The 18,053-nt window shown below is 48.1% G+C and overlaps 1 protein-coding gene across 1 annotated transcript in view; it reads left to right on the forward strand.

Annotated features, from left to right (window-relative positions):
• The window catches only part of DOCK3 (dedicator of cytokinesis 3), a 357,395-nt gene that overhangs the window by 130,970 nt on the left and 208,372 nt on the right, over positions 1-18,053 (forward strand). Inside the window, exon 8 of the mRNA XM_029912574.1 lies at positions 9,653-9,734. Within this exon, the coding sequence (XP_029768434.1) occupies positions 9,653-9,734 (82 nt within the window). The remainder of the gene's footprint in view (positions 1-9,652; positions 9,735-18,053) is intronic.

An 18,053-nucleotide genomic window follows, 5' to 3' on the forward strand; every position in this document is an offset into this window, starting at 1 on the left:
CTTAGTGGGTACAGAATTATCTTGTGCCCCTGGGAAATTTTAAAAGCATTTTTGTCACTTTTATTTTTACGCCATTCACCTTAATTTTTACCACATTATTTGTGGCCTATATTGCAGCTGACACAAGCTTAAAAAGAAACAGACGAGGCAGGAAATTTGCCCAAAATGCTTCACGTTCTGTGGAATAAATTTTAATATCTGAAAAACATGGTCTCTTACCCTAAACATCTAGCAGGATGACATAGGACCTGCTCTAAGACTTCTCTTTTTATGTCTTAAGAATTTTATTTCACAGGGACATCAGTTTTACAGCATATTCTATATTACAGGGTCACATGCTCCTGTTTCAGCCACAGATCATTTTTGGTGCCAAAAATTATTGATAATTTAGGAGGATATTTTAGTGCAAACCTTATTAAGGGTATATGACCATGTCTCAGCCTACTTTGGCAGGTCATGTGAGTAATAAATATATATAATCACATCATAGCCATTTTTAAACATACAACAGAACAGTCGAGATTCAGAATGCTTTCAAATTAAATCTCTCACACTAAGAAAGAAACATCAGTTTATGGACAGTTATATTGCTTGATGTAGTGTAAATATACCTCACCATGCTCTACATCAAAGTAAAAGATTTATTTGTATTCCTCTGAAGTTCTGGCTCAACCATTCTACTTATGAGTAGTGGAGCAATGCAGTGACAATCTGGTTTAAATTGTCAGGTTGCAGTTTTTAACGTAAATCTAAAATGTAAACTCACATTATATATGTTTACTATAAATTTTGTATTTATATCTACAGTAACTCCTCGCTTAACATTATAGTTATGTTTCTGAAAAATGCGACTTTAAGGGAAATGATGTTAAGCAAATCCAATTTCCCCATAAGAATTAATGTAAATGGGGGCGGGGGTTAGGTTCCAGGGAATTTTTTTTCACCAGACAAAAGACTATATTATATATATATATACACACACACAGAGAATAAGTTTTAATCAAACAATTTAATACTGTACACAGCAGTGATGATTGTGAAGCTTGGTTGAGGTGGTGAAGTCAGAAGGTGGAAGAGGGTGGGATATTTCTTCTTCGAGTGATTGTTCACGTCCATTACACATTAGGTGTGCGCGCATCACGTGCACGGACGTTGGAAACTTTTTCCCTCAGCGGCTCCCGTTGGGCCGGCAGGGTCCCCCCTCCCGCCAGAGTGGCGCCCCGCTCTAGCGTATATATATCCCTGCGGGCCCGACCCTCCCTCAGTTCCTTCTTACCGTCCGTGGCGGCGTTGGAACAACTCTGTCTCTCGTCTGAGAGTGTCCCTTAGCGTAGTAGTTAGTGTTAATCTTAGCAGTTATCAGTTCTTTAGCAGCTAGTGTTAATCTTAGCAGTTATCAGATCTTTAGAAGTACTTAAGCTCCTTTGTTTTAGGTATTTGGTCAATCCCGACACCGGCCCTGGGCGGCGGGGCATGCCGCATGCCCAAGGCTTCAAGGCTTGTGCCACGTGCCGCAAGCCTATGCCGATAAGCGATCCCCACGACTCGTGTCTCCGTTGCCTGGAGGAAGCACACCAAAAAGAGCGCTGCAAGATCTGTAAGGCCTTCAAGCCCAGGACTAAGAAAGAGAGAGACTTTCGCCTTAAGTAGCTGCTCATGGAGACGGCATTACAGCCCTCCACTTCGGCGGCACCGTCAACCTCAGTGCGGAGTGCCCCGGCATCGGTTCGTGATCCAGCACCGGCGGGGCACCCTAAGCCTACGGCACCGAAACAGCAGGACCACCCCCGGCACAGGTCGTCTTCGCCGGCAAAATCGAAGGGCCAACCCAAGGCCCGAGGACGCTCCCCACATAAGAGGGTAGCGCCTGCGAAGAACTCGAGTGCGCCTAAGGGCGTTGCAGCCCCAGCACAGATCCCGGTGACAGTGGCTCCGGCGCCGAAAGGCCCGTCGAGCCCCGGTATAGGCGCATCGAGTGAGGAGGAAGGGCTGGAGGAGCTTTTGGAACAGCCCTCCACCCCGGACACGTTTGAGGCAGCAAAGGACCTCATTGAATTGTCCGCTGAGGGCCCCCTCCAAGCTAAAGACAATCCGCCGAAACTGCCATCCAGAGGCAAACTGGCAATGGTGCGCCCATCACGGTCACCATCTCGGCACCATTCATGGCGCCGGTCCCGGTCAAGCTCTGCCTCGGTGGACTCCCGGCTTCCCTCCGCGCAGAGAGCCGCACAGCCGTTGGGCCCCAATAAGCCCCCGGCACCGACCCAGCAGCCCTACTCGAGTAGGCATCAGGACGTGTCAGTCACGCGATCCCCAAGACCGACCACTCGCAGTCGTTCCCGGTCCCGAGGTCACCGGTACTGATCCAGGTCGGCAAGACGCTACTCCTGGTCACGGAGGCACTACTCTCTGACCCTGGACCGGCACCGTCCCACGGCACCGCCATGGCCTTCCAGGTCACCGTCCGTGGTTTCTGAGGCAGACTCGGGCCAGTCCAGCAGATATACCCACAGGGCACCAGCCAGTAGGGAACACGAAGCCGCTTGGCACCCACAATGGGGCCAGCCAGGACAATGGCCATTCTGGACCCCTTGGGCCTACCACCAGCAAGGCCCCCCGTCCAGGACCTCGAGATCTGGCTGCTCGGGACACCGGTCCCGCTCTCCGCAGGGGCACCCCTCCTCTCGCAAGGAGGCCACGGTCTCCAGACCACCGGAGCGAGAAAGAGCTGACTCAGCATCGAGCCCGGCACCGTCTCAGACCCACATCATAGGGCAGACTCCAGAGGAGCACCCAGTTGGTGAGGAGTTGCAGGAAGAGGAAGACACACAAAAGGCCCTAACCTCTTCCTCCTCACCAGATGAAGCCGTGGCGGGCACGACGATTGACCATCGGGCGCACCAGGAACTGCTCCGCCGAGTAGCCCTCAATCTGGGGTTGCAGGCGGAGGAGACGGTAGAGCAGGAGGACCCCATGGTTGACATCCTAAGCCCGGAGGGCCCCTCCAGGATCGCGCTCCCGCTCATAAAAACGATACAGTCCAACTATAAAACAGTATGGCAAACACCGGCCTCCAGTGCACCAACTGCGAAAGGCGTGGAGAGGAAATACTTCGCCCCCTCTAAAGGGTTCGACTTCCTCTTCTCTCACCCAACACCCTGTTCGCTGGTCGTCTCTGCGGTCAACGAACGAGAGCGACATGGCCAGCAAGCCCCTGCCCCCAAGGCCAAGGAGGCAAAACGCTTGGACTTATTTGGTAGGAAGGTCTACTCGTCCGGGGGCCTCCAGTTGAGGATCGCTAACCAACAAGCGATTCTGAACAGACACAACTTCAATTCTTGGGCATCAGTCTCCAAGTTTAGGGAATCCCTGCCCCAAGGTTCACAACCCGAGTTTGCGGCCATAGTGGACGAAGGGAAGGCAGTAGCCAAAACCTCTCTGCAGGCCTCCCTTGACTCCGCAGATGCAGCTGCCAGGACAATTGCGTCAGGAGTAGTGATGAGGCGCTCGGCATGGCTACAGGCTTCCGGCCTTCCCCCAGAGGTGCAAAACACCTTGCAAGACCTTCCGTTCGAGGGGTCAGGCTTGTTTTCGGACCAGACGGATGCCAGACTACATAGCCTCAAAGACTCTCGAGCAACCCTCAAGCCGTTGGGAATGCACACCCCAGTGACACAGAGGAAACCCTTTAAGCCCCAACCACCACAGAGGCAATACCACCCTCGTCCTAGACAGGAACCGTACCGCAGAAGGGGCAGGGATAACAGGCGTAGACGTAATAACACGCCTAACCAGGGCCAAAACCACGGCCAAGGCAAGCCGCAGCCGGGAAATAAGCAAGGGTTTTGAAGCTGCGATCGAGGACAGCATACCAACCCTTATACCAGATCCCCCTCTATGTTTCAGGGACCGCCTGTCCCATTTTTACCGTGCTTGGTCCCGTATAACATCGGACCGCTGGGTCCTGCGCACGGTGGAGGCAGGATACACCCTTCAGTTCTTCTCGCCCCCTCCCTCCACCCCCCATCCCCGTCCCTCTTCAGGGACCCCTCTCACGAGCAACTCCTCATGCAGGAGGTGCGGGCCCTCCTCAAAGTAGGAGCAGTGGAAGAGGTTCCTCCAGACCTAAGGGGGAAAGGGTTTTACTCCAGATATTTCCTCATTCCCAAAGCAAAAGGGGGCCTCCGTCCCATTTTGGATCTATGCAGACTAAACAAATTTTTGGTCAAGGCACGGTTTCATATGGTCTCCCTTGGCGCTATTATCCCATCCCTGGATCCGGGGGATTGGTACACTGCCCTCGATATGAAAGATGCGTACTTTCACATCGCCATCCGCCCGGCCCACCAGCGGTTCCTGCGCTTCACCATCAACCAACACCATTTCCAATTTACGGTCTTGCCCTTCGGCCTAGCAGCGGCCCCACGAGTGTTCACGAAATGCATGTCCGTGGTGGCAGCCTTTCTTCGGAAAAGAAAGATGCGGGTATACCCGTACTTGGACGACTGGCTCCTCGTGGGCAGGTCGGAGGACAAGGTCCGCTCCCACGTGACACTGGCACTGCAGGTGTTCCACAAGCTCGGTCTACTGGTCAATGTACCCAAGTCCTCACTGATCCCCACGGAGAGACTGGATTTCATAGGAGCAGTCCTGGACTCGGTGGCGGCACGGGCAAGTCTTCCAGTGTCACGGTTCTTGGCCATTCAAAGGGTCGTAAGCTCCATCCAACAATTTCCCACGACCACGGCTAGATGCTGTATGCAACTCTTGGGGCACATGGCAGCTTGCACACATGTAGTCAGACATGCCCGCCTAAGACTCAGGCCGTTACAGTTGGGGCTGGCCCAAACGTATCGCCCCAACAGAGACCCCTTAGACCTAGTAGTGACAATCCCAGCTCGGGTGTCGAACTCCCTCCGCTGGTGGCTCGATCAGCAGCAGGTTTGTGAAGGGGTCCCTTTCGCCACCCCGCAATCCACTCTGACGTTAGTAACAGATGCGTTGGACCTGGGCTGGGGGGCCGCACCTTGGGGACCTACGGACCCAGGGCTTATGGTCCAGAGAAGAAAAGTTGCTTCACATCAATCTGAAGGAGTTAAGGGCAGTTCGCCTCGTCTGCCAGACCTTTCACGCTACCATAGAAGGCCACAGTGTGTCAGTTTTGATGGACAACACTACCGCCATGTTCTACATAAACAAGCAGGGTGGGTCCCGATCCTCTCCCCTCTGTCACGAGGCGCTCCTCCTATGGGACTTCTGTATAGCCCATTCAGTCCACCTACTGGCAGCATATCTCCCAGGGGTCCAAAACGGGTTAGCAGACCACCTCAGCCGGTCCTACCACATGCACGAATGGACTCTGAGAGAGGACGTCCTGCGTTCAATCTTCCAGAGGTGGGGGTTTCCCCAGGTGGATCTCTTCGCCACCAAGGACAACAGCCAATGCCCTCAGTTTTGTTCATTCCAGAACCTCAGCCCGGACTCAGTGGCAGATGCCTTCGCGATTCCGTGGGGCGGGAGCCTGAGGTATGCCTTCCCACCATTCCCGCTCATCCACAGGGTCCTGCTCAAGATCCGCAGGGACAAGGCGACAGTCATCCTCATCGCACCGGCGTGGCCACGCCAGCATTGGTTCACGACCCTGCTGGAACTGTCCGTGACCGCCCCGATCGCCGTCCAACTCCATCGCGACCTCATCACGCAGGACCGGGGTCGCCTACTCCACCCGAACCTACCGACGCTACATCTCACGGCGTGGCATCTCTCTGGCTAAACTATACGGAGCACAGGTGCCCCCACCAGGACCAGCAAATTCTTCTTGGTAGTAGGAAGCCCTCCACAAGAACGACCTACCTTGCCAAATGGAAGAGGTTCTCCCACTGGTGTGAGCGTCATCACATACAGCCTCTGCAGGCCTCCGTCCCATCAATACTGGACTACTTGCTGCACCTCAAGCATCAAGGGCTCGCCCCCGCCTCAATTAAAGTGCATCTGGCTGCCATATCGGCGTTCCACCCTGGAGAGTTGGGGGTTTCGGTGTTCTCCAACCCCACAGTAGTCCGATTCCTCAAGGGGCTGGAGAGGGTGTTTCCCTACTCGCGCCCGCCGGTCCCTGCATGGAATCTTAACCTGGTCCTAACTAAACTCATGGGGCCGCCCTTTGAACCCCTAGCCTCTTGCTCCCTCATGCACCTGTCATGGAAGGTAGCGTTTCTAGTGGCCATCACATCGGCTAGGAGGGTATCGGAATTGAGAGCCCTCACTTCGGAACCTCCTTATACAGTTTTTTATAAGGATAAGGTGCAACTGAGGCCGCACCCCAAATTCCTTCCTAAGGTGGTCACGCAATTTCATATGGGACAGGACATTTGTTTACCGGTGTTCTTCCCTAAGCCCCATACGGACCCAAGCCACCGCAGCCTGCATACCCTCGATGTCCGTAGAGCCTTGGCATTTTATCTAGAACGGACCAGGCCATTCCGCAAGTCGACGCAACTGTTCATTGCCATTGCAGAGAGAATGAAAGGCCAGCCTATCTTGGCGCAACGCTTGTCAGCATGGATTGTGCTTTGCATACGCACATGCTATGAGCTCGCCAACGTACCAGCCCCGGAGAGCAGGGCTCACTCGACTAGGGCCCAAGCGTCCTCGGCAGCTTTCTTGGCGCAGGTTCCACTCCAGGAAATCTGTAAAGCGGCCACCTGGTCGTTGGTGCATACGTTCACAGCCCACTACGCGATCCATCATCAGACCAGAGAGGACGCGGTGGTCGGCAGGGCTGTGCTTCAATCAATTGTTCCTTGACTCCTACCCTCCTCCAATGGTAAGCTTGTGAGTCACCTAATGTGTAATGGACGTGAACAATCACTCGAAGAAGAAAAACGGTTACCTACCTTCTGTAACTGTTGTTCTTCGAGATGTGTTGTTCACGTCCATTACACTTCCCACCCTCCTTCCCCTCTGTCGGAGTCACCGGCAAGAAGGAACCAAGGGAGGATCGGGCCCACAGGGATATATATACGCTAGAGCAGGGCGCCGCTCTGGCGGGAGGGGGGACCCTGCTGGCCCGACGGGAGCCGCTGAGGGAAAAAGTTTCCGACGTCCGTGCACGCGACGCGCGCACACCTAATGTGTAATGGACGTGAACAACACATCTCGAAGAACAACAGTTACAGAAGGTAGGTAACCGTTTTTTCCCAGGGAATGAAGAACTAGAACAGCTGAGCCCTCAAGGGTTAACACATTGTTGTTAATGTAGCCTCACACTCTACAAGGCAGCACAAACAGAAGGAGGAGAGACAGCATGGCAGACAGAGACACACATCCTGTGTGTGTGAGTGAGAGATGCGCATTGCCCCTTTAAGTACACTGACCGCACTCTAAGTACATTGCCTTTTTAAGTAGATCAGCAAGTTGAGACAGCAGCTGCTGCCAGCATGCTGCCTCCATCCTGAGCTCTGTCGTGTGTCCCCCTGCTCTATGGAGATGGGGTAAGCGGGGGTCAGGAGCAGGGGGCAGGGGGACACCCTGACATTAGCCCCTCTTCCCCCCCTCCCCTCGGCACAGCAAGCAGGAGGCTCCTGGGAGCAGCTCCAAGACAGAGGGCAGGAGCAGTACATGGGAGTGGGGGGGAGGGACAGCTGAACTGCTGGCAATTGATAGCCTGCTGGGTGGCTGCTGCACAGGGAACTTAGGGGTGCAGGGAGCTGATAGGGGGGCTGCCGGTCCATCCTGGTTCCAAGCCCCCCTCCAGCTAGCTCCAATGGGCTGCTCTTCCTGCAAGCAGTGGACAAAGCAGGCAGCTGCCAAACAACGTTATAAGGGAGCATTGGGCAACTTTAAATGAGCATGTTCTCTAATTGATCAGCAACATAACAACGAAACAACGTTAACTGGGATGACTTTAAGTGAGGAGTTACTGTACAAAGAAACAATATATTGCAGACTGTGTTTCTGTGAATTTAGTTAATCCTTACAAGAGTTGTTTATTAGTAGCAGTTGTCCACAGGTCTTGGGTTCTATACATGGGGAGGAGACAGACTAGGCTATGGGGACTTGCATCATTCCTTCCCCACCCCTGTAGAACATCTGTGCAGTGATGACAAAGCTGAGCACAGTATTATGCAGGAAGTAAGTCCCCTCCATACAGCGGACCCCACTTTAAGGGAGACTACAGGGGCAGCTGCGAATCAGGGTGCTTTAAGTATGTCTTTCCTTGGATCTGTGCTCTGGAGAGCAAGCTGGAGGAGTCAAGCATGTAGACTTGAATCACAGAGCCTCCTTGTTCGTTTTGCAGATAGCTTAACGAAGCAGTGCTCCCCATAAGAGGGAACAATCTGGGTCTGGTTTCTCATATAGTTTGAGAGGCCATCTTAAGCACAGTTTTTAAACCTTGTTGAAATGTCAGTGTAGACAGCACCAAATAAGATTGTGGAAGATGATTACCATGCAACCCTATTTGAACTGGTTTAACACTTCCTGAGCTACTGATTGAAAAATTGCAAGATTCCCTCATTGTATGTGCCCTTCACAAGCCTTAGAGGGATGGTCACTAGGAAACAAAGTGTTTCAGATGCTATTCCAAACCATGGAGCCATCCATATCTTAAGTTTAATAGTGCAAATAAATGTCTCACTTTAAGAACATTAATAATTAAATAATTGCACAAGATTGGAAAAGTTACCAAGGCTACATATTCTAAGGTGCACAGCTGAAGGCTGAGAGTTATTTAGACGTGTATAGGAGTGCATAGTCACAAGCCCAGCAAATAATTAAATCTACTGATCTTGGTTTTGTATATGTATATAAGTAACTTCTCTGTCATGACTTTTGTGTAACTACCATATTGTGTCTCCATTAGTGGGTGGATGATTTGGTTTACAACCCCATTTTGTTGATTTAGACTCTATCCTGGCTTTGCAGTAGGGCTGTTCAATTTATGAATGATAAAAAGTTTGGTAAATCAGGTCCTAAGATTCAAGAATTACTACAGTATTTTATTGGTTTTGTTTAAAATGAGTAAGCATTCAGACACATTTTTCTCATCTCTGTATCCTTCTTTTGTTATGATTTCTTACATTTTTGAGTGAATTTCAGTTGTCATGAAAGTGAAAGGCAGACAGAACTAACTTGAACCAAGCATCACGCAGGCAGGTGCTATGTAAGTTTCCTTTACACAGCTCTGCAAATGCACTTCAGTTCTTACCTGAAGTACCTTCTGACCCCAAACAGCTCTGTCAATAGACGTCAATCCTGCACTGCAGCATTCCTGCTATTCTAGTCTTGGGTCACCGAGCTCTGCCACATGCTTTTTAGTCCTTATCTGCAGCACTTGTTCAAGTCTTGTGATTTCATGAGACTTCATGCACTTGAAAAATAGCCTTAACCCAAGTCTGTTATTTTAGTATGATAATCTGCCAATAAGATGTATCAGCACTGCAGCTTTTCATGGAGAGGTACTTCCTATAAAACAAAGCCTTCTACAATAATTACTTATGGCTTCACAATGTAATTCTACCTGAGTCGCTGAATACAGTTCCTTATGCTTTGAGAAATTCAAAAATGATAGGGTTTAACACACATTTTGAAATATTTATTCTTTTGTATTTAAGTTTGTTGGAAGTAAGTTTCCTTTGTTTCCTTTGCTTTTTAGTGAGCGGTTTCTGGTGAGGTTAAACAAGAATGGAGGCCCAAGGAATCCAGAAAAGATAGAACGGATGTGTGGCCTTTTCACAGTATGTATGAATTCTCATTCTCTTTCCCTATCTAACTGTGAACTGAGACTTCTCTTGAAGATTGTTTGACTGTAGGCACAGTCACTCTGGGAACAAATACAAAATTCTTTCTTTCCTGTATACTGAGGAAAATGAAAACTGTATATTTCTGCTCAATTTAATGAAATGTTAACATAACAAAATTGAAATAATCTTCCAGATTAATTGATCTTTTGCAAGTAAAGGGACATCAAATACTTTTTCACAGTTTTCATTTTTAAATGCCCATTGCATGGATTATACACTTAGAAAACAGAAGATGGGAAATTATTTCTTTTTTGACTGTTTGTGTGGATCCCACTATTTGTTCATACACCTCATGTTCACAAGATAGGAATATTTGAATAGCAGTGTCTGCAGGGCCACACCTATGCCATGTGTACCCTCCCTTCCCCCCATGCTGGCATAAAGGCCAGATACATCCCTCGGTACTCTTTTACCACCCATGTCAGTTAGATGGAGCAAGCAGTGTCCACCCACTACCCTTACTGGAATCTGCTTCCGTTGCAAATTAGGTGACTAGTTAGTGTTAATGCCCTTTAAATTACTGCCTCCTTTTTTTTCTTATTTAAAACCCCCCCCAAAACCTAAATTTAATTTGCCTCTTAGCACTCTGACCCACTATCCAGGTCAAAATGGTAGATTTAGAGCTTTCAGGCTTCAAACAGTTGCTGTCCTGGGATGTTCTCATTCCACCCATGGACAGCCACAGCCTATTTTGTCTCAGTGACAGCTGTGTGCCAGACTGCTACTTAACGTGTCATTCCTTCATAACAAGAAAGTCCAAGGACACTTGTTTGAAGTTATACTTCCTCAAACGATCAATGATAAGCAGTTCAGACCTTGAAGAGGGAGGATCAACTTCCAACATGGATCCTGCCTCTTCTAAGTCTTTGTCAGACAGTGACCCTGCTAGCTAGCATACAAAACCCAACATGTTGTCACCAGTCTGTTTCTTCCCATAAGGAGACCCAAATCTTTGTTCTCCCGGGAAGAGAGCGCTAAGCCTGCTCATTCACTGTGGGCAAGTGATGTCAGTTCAGCTCTGGCTAGATATTGAAGAGGCACAATGCCTGTTACTAGTACTTTTAGGCATGTGTACCAAATGTGACAACACTAATCCCAACATATGCACCAGAACCAATGTCAGCCCCATCGATGGAAGTCTTAACAGCTCCAGCTGATTTAATATTGGTGGAGGTGACTTCATCCCAGTACCACTGTTGGCACCGATATCGCTATATTTGGAACTAGTGCATATTTCTGACCAGTACCAATGTTTGGGGGACACCTTTTCTCCTTCTCAGATCACACAGGTCAAGATAAGACCTCTCTCTACAGATCAGGGAAGAACAGCAGCCGGCAAAGGAGGATTGGTTGCTCAGGGGCTGATATTATCAAGAGACAAATGGTCAGCAGAACAAACAAGCTTGTAACTCCACAATAGGCCTCCAACTAAATTTTGAGAGGTCTGCTTTGACACCAGTACAGTGAATAGATTTCACAGGGACATCTCTGTGATGCTCTGAACCTCAGGGAAACACCCTATACCCCAATGTGCATCCTTATAATATGATTGTGTGGTATCCAATGCAAAGTTTGTCATGTCAGGTGTCTTTGGAAGGCTCATGATGCACTGAGCATTGTTACTATAGTGATGTTATAGTAATTGTTGTTACAGTAATGTTATAGTAATGTTATCGGTTGTAATTTCATGTATATAGTTATGATGCTGAAAATGTGTCCTTGTGGCTTAAAACAGGCCAGGCAAAACTCTCCAAGAGCAGAGAGGCAGTTCACACTTCATCAGGGCATGTATGGGACAAACCCAGCCCAGCCTCAAAGGAACAAAGAACACTAGCCTAGGCAGCAACAAAGCATCTGTTGGACTCTCAAGTGAGTCACCCCCCTTCCTCTGGTCAGTTTGGGACTATGATGAGGTAATGCTCACCTGACCTTGAATGGGGGGGCAAAGCCAAGAGGGAAGAAAGAACATGATAAAAGGGAGAGACGTTTGCCAGGCTCTTTCTCTCTCTTCCACCTCCATCTTACAGACATCACCACCAAGTGACTGAAGCGTTGATCAAAGGAGAGAGCCTGGCTGAAAGGCAACCAGCCAGCCTGTGATGAGAAGCATCTAAGTTTGTAAGGGCACTCACAGTGTTAAGATCAGCTTAGAATGTGTTTTGCTTTTATTTCATTTGACCAAATCTGACTTCTTGTGCTTTGACTTATAATCACTTAAAATGTATCTTTGTAGTTAATACATTTGTTTGTTTATTCTACCTGAAGCAGTGCATTTGGTTTGAAGCGTGTCAGAGACGCCCTTGGGGATAACAAGCCTGGTGCATATCAATTTCTTTGTTAAACTGACGAACTCATATAAACTTGCAGCGTCCAGCAGGCATAACTGGGCATTGCAAAACGGAGGTTCCTAGGGTTATGTCTGGGACCGGAGATATTGGCTAGTGTCATTCGGTTGCACAATCCAACGAGCAGCTTACATGCCAGAGGCTGTGCGTCAACAACCCAGGAGTGGGGGTTCTCACAGCAGAGCAGGGTAAGGCTGGCTCCCAGAGTCAAGGATTGGGGTGACCTAGCAGATCACCAGTCCAGGTAACACCAGGGGAACGTCACAGAATAGATTTCACGGGGACATCTCTGAATGCAGTGACAGGCAGGGCTAACTTTTACCTACTGATATATTTCTCACCCTAAAGTATCTTAACAATTCAGCTCAACCTCAAACCTGAGTGAAGAATTGCCTTCAACTATTGGGCCATGTTTTTGTAACCCAAAACACTAGGTAATGTCTTTGATGCCTCCATGGATGACTCAGGACACTCTACATACCAAACAAACAGTCTGGACAAGCAAGTGTCTGTAGTCAACTGGGTTCTGCAGTCACTCAACTGGTGGAAGGATCCTTCCAAGGTCTGTGCAGGAGTCCCGTTTATTCACGATTTCCCTACCATTGTGATAACATCAGACACTTTCCTCTTGGGTTGGAAATAGGAACCTCACACAACCCAAGGCAAAGGGTCATCCCAAGAGCAGTTACTCCATGTCAACCTTCTAGAGTTGAGAGAGATCAGAAATGCTTGCCTTCCGTTTTTTCCTCTGATCAGAGCCAAATCAATCAAGATCATGAAAGACAACGTGGCCTTTGTGTTTTATATCAATTGTCAGGGAGAGGATGTTCCCCCTCATTCCGTGCCGAAGCAATAAAACTCTGGTGCATACCCACCCAGGAGTCATCTCAGCTTCTTACCTTCTAGATGTGCAAAACACAGTGGCTGATGACCTCAGCAGGCATTTTCCCCAAAATTACAAATGGGAGCTGGACTCGTGAGTCCTCAACAACGTATTATTAACTTGGGTGCTTCCAGAGGTCGACCTCTTTGCAACTGCCGCCAACAGAAAGAGCAAGAAATTTTGCTAAAGAGACTAGACCCTCAATTACTGGGGGATTTCTTCCTTATCTCATGGATGAGAGGCCTTCCAACATTACTTTGGAAAGTACTGAACAAAATCAAACAAGACAAGGCCAGGGTCATTTTAATTGCAACAGTCTGGTCGAGGTAAGTCTGGTAACCTTACATCATTCATCTTGCTTCTTGTCCACTCATGAGACTTGCAGCTAGTTGGCGTTCTGTTGTCTCAGGATGCTGGTCAGATTTTTCACCCCAATCTGAAAGTTCTGCTACTCCAGGTGTGGCTCCTGAATGGTTCTTGGGGACAGAGACCTCCTGTTCAAGGTAGGAGCAACATATATTATTAAACAGCAGAAAACATCTACCAGAAATACTTACCTTCAAAAATGGAAGAGATTTTATCACTGGTATACCTGTCAACAAGTCTCTCTCCTGTTCTCTTCTCTTCCCACCATCCTTGACCAATTAAAGACTTCAGGTCTCACTGTGAATTTCATCAGGGTTGACTTGGCAGCTATTACAGCCTTTTACTCATTTGTAGAAGGTTTTTTGATCTTTGCTCACCCTGCAAACTCAGGATTTCTCAGAGGACTGATGAATCTTTTGCATCAGATTAGAGAACCTACTCCAGTATGGGACTTGAACCTGGTTTGTAATTACCTTACAAAACACCCTTTTGAGCCATTAGCTACAATATGTTTGTTGCTTTACTTATCCATGAAAACAGCTTTCTTGGTGGCCAGCACTTCTGCCCGGAGGGTAAGAGAACTGGGAGCTTGAATGGCAGACCCTCCTTTTACAGTGTTTCTCAAGGAAAAGGTAATTTGCGACCAGATCCCAAGTTTCTGCCTAAGATGTCTTCTGAATTTTATATTAATCAGACCATTTATCTCCCAATTACTTTCCCAAAAGCATATCAGACTAGACAAGAAGCTACCTTCCATATCCTTAATGTCAGAAGGGTGTTAGTCTTTTATCTGGACAGAATCAAACTGTTCAGAAGGTCTTCTACACTTTGTTTCAGCTATAGACATATTCAAGGGATCTGCACTCTCCTCTCAAAGATTCTCAAGATGGATCTTGGGGTATATTATTGCATGTTATGATTTGGCTGATATTCAGCCTCTTTCTAGAGTAATAGCTCATTCTACAGGTCAGTCTATGTCTGTGGCATTACTCAAAGATGTTCCAGTTACTGAAATCTGCAGAGCTGCAACCTGAACCTCTGTACATACTTTCTCCAACCATTATGCTCTGCTTTGCCTCTAGATCAGATGCTGCAGTTGGTAATGCAGTTTTCTCTTCAGTACTGAACTCTGTTCTGAAGCTCCCTCCTTCTTATGGAGGTACTTCTTGGAAGTCACTTGAAATGGAGCATCCATAGGGACACTACTCAAAGGAGAGCTTAACTTGTGTAGTAACTTGGGTTATTCAAGATGTTCCACTACCCACCCTCCTTCCCCTCTCTTGGGAGTTTCCCCTGTGGAACTCTGTGGTAGAGAAGGAACTGAGGGCAGTTTGCCCATGCAGCCCTATATGTCCTTGAGATGGGGAATGAGGATGTGTAGGGCGCATGTGCAGGCCAAATAGGTGCTGCTACCAATAATTTTCATCCAAAGGTTCAGGGACACATGCATTCCTGAAGTGGAGCAACTACAGGGATACACACCTTGAAGAACTCCAGTTAAGGCACATTAAACTCAATCCAGAAAAAAAAGTTACTCAGCAGCAGGAGATGACATACAGGCATTGAAAGCAGATCCTAACAAGATTAAGGCAGAGACACATCAGCTCCAGTGCATATAGAAGGGGTACGGTGCTTCAGAGGAATGATAAATTTTCTGTCCACACCTGGCTGCAGTAGTAGAACCCATATGTCAGCTCACAAAGCAGGATGTGGAGTGGGACTGGGAAGGTTACCAACTCCAAATATTTGACATGCTGAAACTAATAACAGATGCCCCTGTCCTGAAGTACCACCAACCAGGAGAGCCACTGACCCTCCAGAGTGATGCATCAGAGAAAAGATTGGGCGTAGTTCTTTTGCAGGAGCAGTTAGTCACTTATGCCAACAGAGTCCCGTCAAAGACAGATGTACACCCACTGCTGCACTTCAGAGAACTCACAGCTCCAACACTGCCACCATGTTTTATTCACAATGAATGAAAGTTAAGATGAACAAATAAAACTTTATTAAATTCTGTGCACTGTTTTGTCCATGTGGATGAGTTGCTTCCAGCCTAACTTCCTTGCATCCCTGTTTCTATTGGTGTACTGTCAATAAAAGTCCCTCCAAGAAACATAGACCCTCTGACTCCAGTTCCACTGATCATGATAAAGGCAGAACACTGGTTTCAGGGCCTATGCAGTTGGGCTGCAGAGCCCCACATCCCAAGGAAGGAGGATGGACAGGAGTTCTGCACCCAGAATTCTACCTGAGAGGCCCAGAGTTTTAAACAGTGACCGGGTGCTGCCTAAACCCAGCTGGTTTGGAAGCACATGGGATCCAAAGGTTGGTCCAGTTGCAACATGGAACACAGCCAGTTATTTAACATGGAGTATCCCCCTTTCTAGCTAAACTCCCACAAGACTTGACAGAAAAGTTGAACCCCATCATTGCCACAGGTTAACTAATGGCTAAAACCTCATTGCAGACTGCACTGGATGTATCAACACAGCAGCTGATCCATGGCCACCATGGTAGCTGTGTGCAGAGATGCATGGCTGTAACCCTCTGGCATTCTGAGAGACGTGTGGAGCACAACTGGCAGTTTGCCCTTCAAGGGCACAGGCCACACACAGATGACACACTACACTTCCTAAAGGATTCCAGAGCCAGACTTCATTCATTGGTCATCTACATCTCAGCCCCAAATCATAAGTCCTCTAGATATCAGGGCAATCCAGGCAGAAGACGTCTACTTATCCTCAACAACAGCCTTCTGAGTAGCTACCCTGGAACATGTTAAGGTTCTCTCAAAGGACACGATCTTCTCCACTTACTAGGCAGCCTTCATTTGCTTCCAGACAGCAGGTTTGACACAAGGATCAGGAGCCACACTCAAATCACTCAAGAGCCACCCCAAGCCCTACCTTTGGATGCCATCTTGCTTTCTTAAGAACGTAAGAATGGCCCTACTGGGTCAGACCAAAGGTCCATCTAGCCCAGTATCCTGTCTTCTGACAGTGGCCAGTGCCAGGAGCCCCAGAGGGAATGAACAGAACAGATAATCATCAAGTGATCCATCCCCTGTTGCTCATTCCCAGCTTCTGGCAAACAGAGGCTAGGGACACCATTCCTGCCCAACCTGCCTAATAGCCATTGATGGACCTTCCTTCACACTTGGACTTCAATAACAACAGACAAATGGGTGCTAGAAGTTGTGTCTCATGACTATTCCATCTACTTTCAGGCCTTACCCCCTACCCATCCTCCCTTCCCTATCATTCTTCAGGGACGCTTCTCATGAAAATCAGCTAAAGGAAGAATTGTCTTCTCCACTTTGCCAAGGAGTCATAGAGGACATGGTACCTCTGGAGTACAGGGGAACAGGGTTCTACTCCTTATATTTATTTCTTTGTCCTGAAGCAAAAAGGGGGTCTTCATACTATACTAGACCTGAGTAGACTGAATAAATGTATATGCCATCTCAGATTCAGGATGGCAAAGCTTACTTGGATCATCCTTTTTCTTTCAGGCTTAAGACTTGTTCATATCCCTCGAGCTGCAAGACACACACTTCCATATTGCCACCCATCTGTCCCACAGGAAGTATGTATAGGGCCAGCCAGGAGCTGTCTCTCACTCCCCCAGCCCCTGCTAGCAGCACTTCTCCGTCCAGAGTGCTGGCAGCTCTCTCAGCCCTCCAGAGACACAGTCCTTCCTCCCTGGTCTCCCAGCAGAGAACTGAACTCCACTGCCCTGAAGCTCCCTTTTTATATGGGCCTGCTTGGCCCTGATTGGTTGCTCCCTTCAGCCCTTCTCTGATTGGCTGCCTCCTACGCAGCCTCCCTAGGGCTCTATTGACCCCTTAGATACCAGTGTGAGACAGGTGCCCCATCACATCACTATTTAGGTAGTGGCAGTCAGGACTCCTTAATATTAATACCTCCTTCCAGTTGGGGCACTGCTTATCAATCACATAGAGGGGATGACAACATCTGGAAGAACCACGGGTACTGTAAAGTTCAATAACCATTCTTTTTAATAAAAATTTGTCGTTTTCCATTTGGCAAAAAAAAATTTAACCTGTGTTCCTAATGAAGCATTAAATTCTCATGGTCTTTTGGTTTACTACTTTTTGTCTGTCAACCAACCTCACTTGAAAATGTCAGCTCTGTAGGGGGAATAGTTTACACCTACTGCAGAGGCAATATTGAGAGCACAGTTCAACAAACCACTTTAGTTCCATGGGACACAAATAAGTAATTGGCTCAGATTGTCCCCTCCTACATTAAAACCCAGGAGAAGGGGACTTTTTGTCTGGAATTTTCTGTGAGGATTTCCTCATAGATATTCTTGCATTCTCCTGTCAGGGGTGAGGCAGTATTTTCTCCCCTTGCAAAAAAGCCACCCTCAAACCTGGCAGATCTCAGGGCCATCTGCACTGAGGTCCTATGCCCTCTGGCTGTGACCTGCAGCCCCTGGGGCTGTATTCATGTTTTTAGTATTTTCTGTGGAGCTGAAGAAGGTACAGTATGTTTCCCCAATATTTTGACATTTTCCCCTTGAAAAATAGTCCCCTCTATAAATCAATTTGTCATATTGAAAATATAAATGCTACTTCTCCAAATAGAGTAATGAATATGTACAGCTGTAGCTATTTCAGTATCTGCTCAGAGTATC

The sequence above is a fragment of the Terrapene carolina genome, unplaced genomic scaffold (genome assembly GCF_002925995.2).
Source record: "Terrapene carolina triunguis isolate 2854851 unplaced genomic scaffold, T_m_triunguis-2.0 Scaffold232, whole genome shotgun sequence".
Lineage (NCBI taxonomy): Eukaryota > Metazoa > Chordata > Testudines > Emydidae > Terrapene > Terrapene triunguis.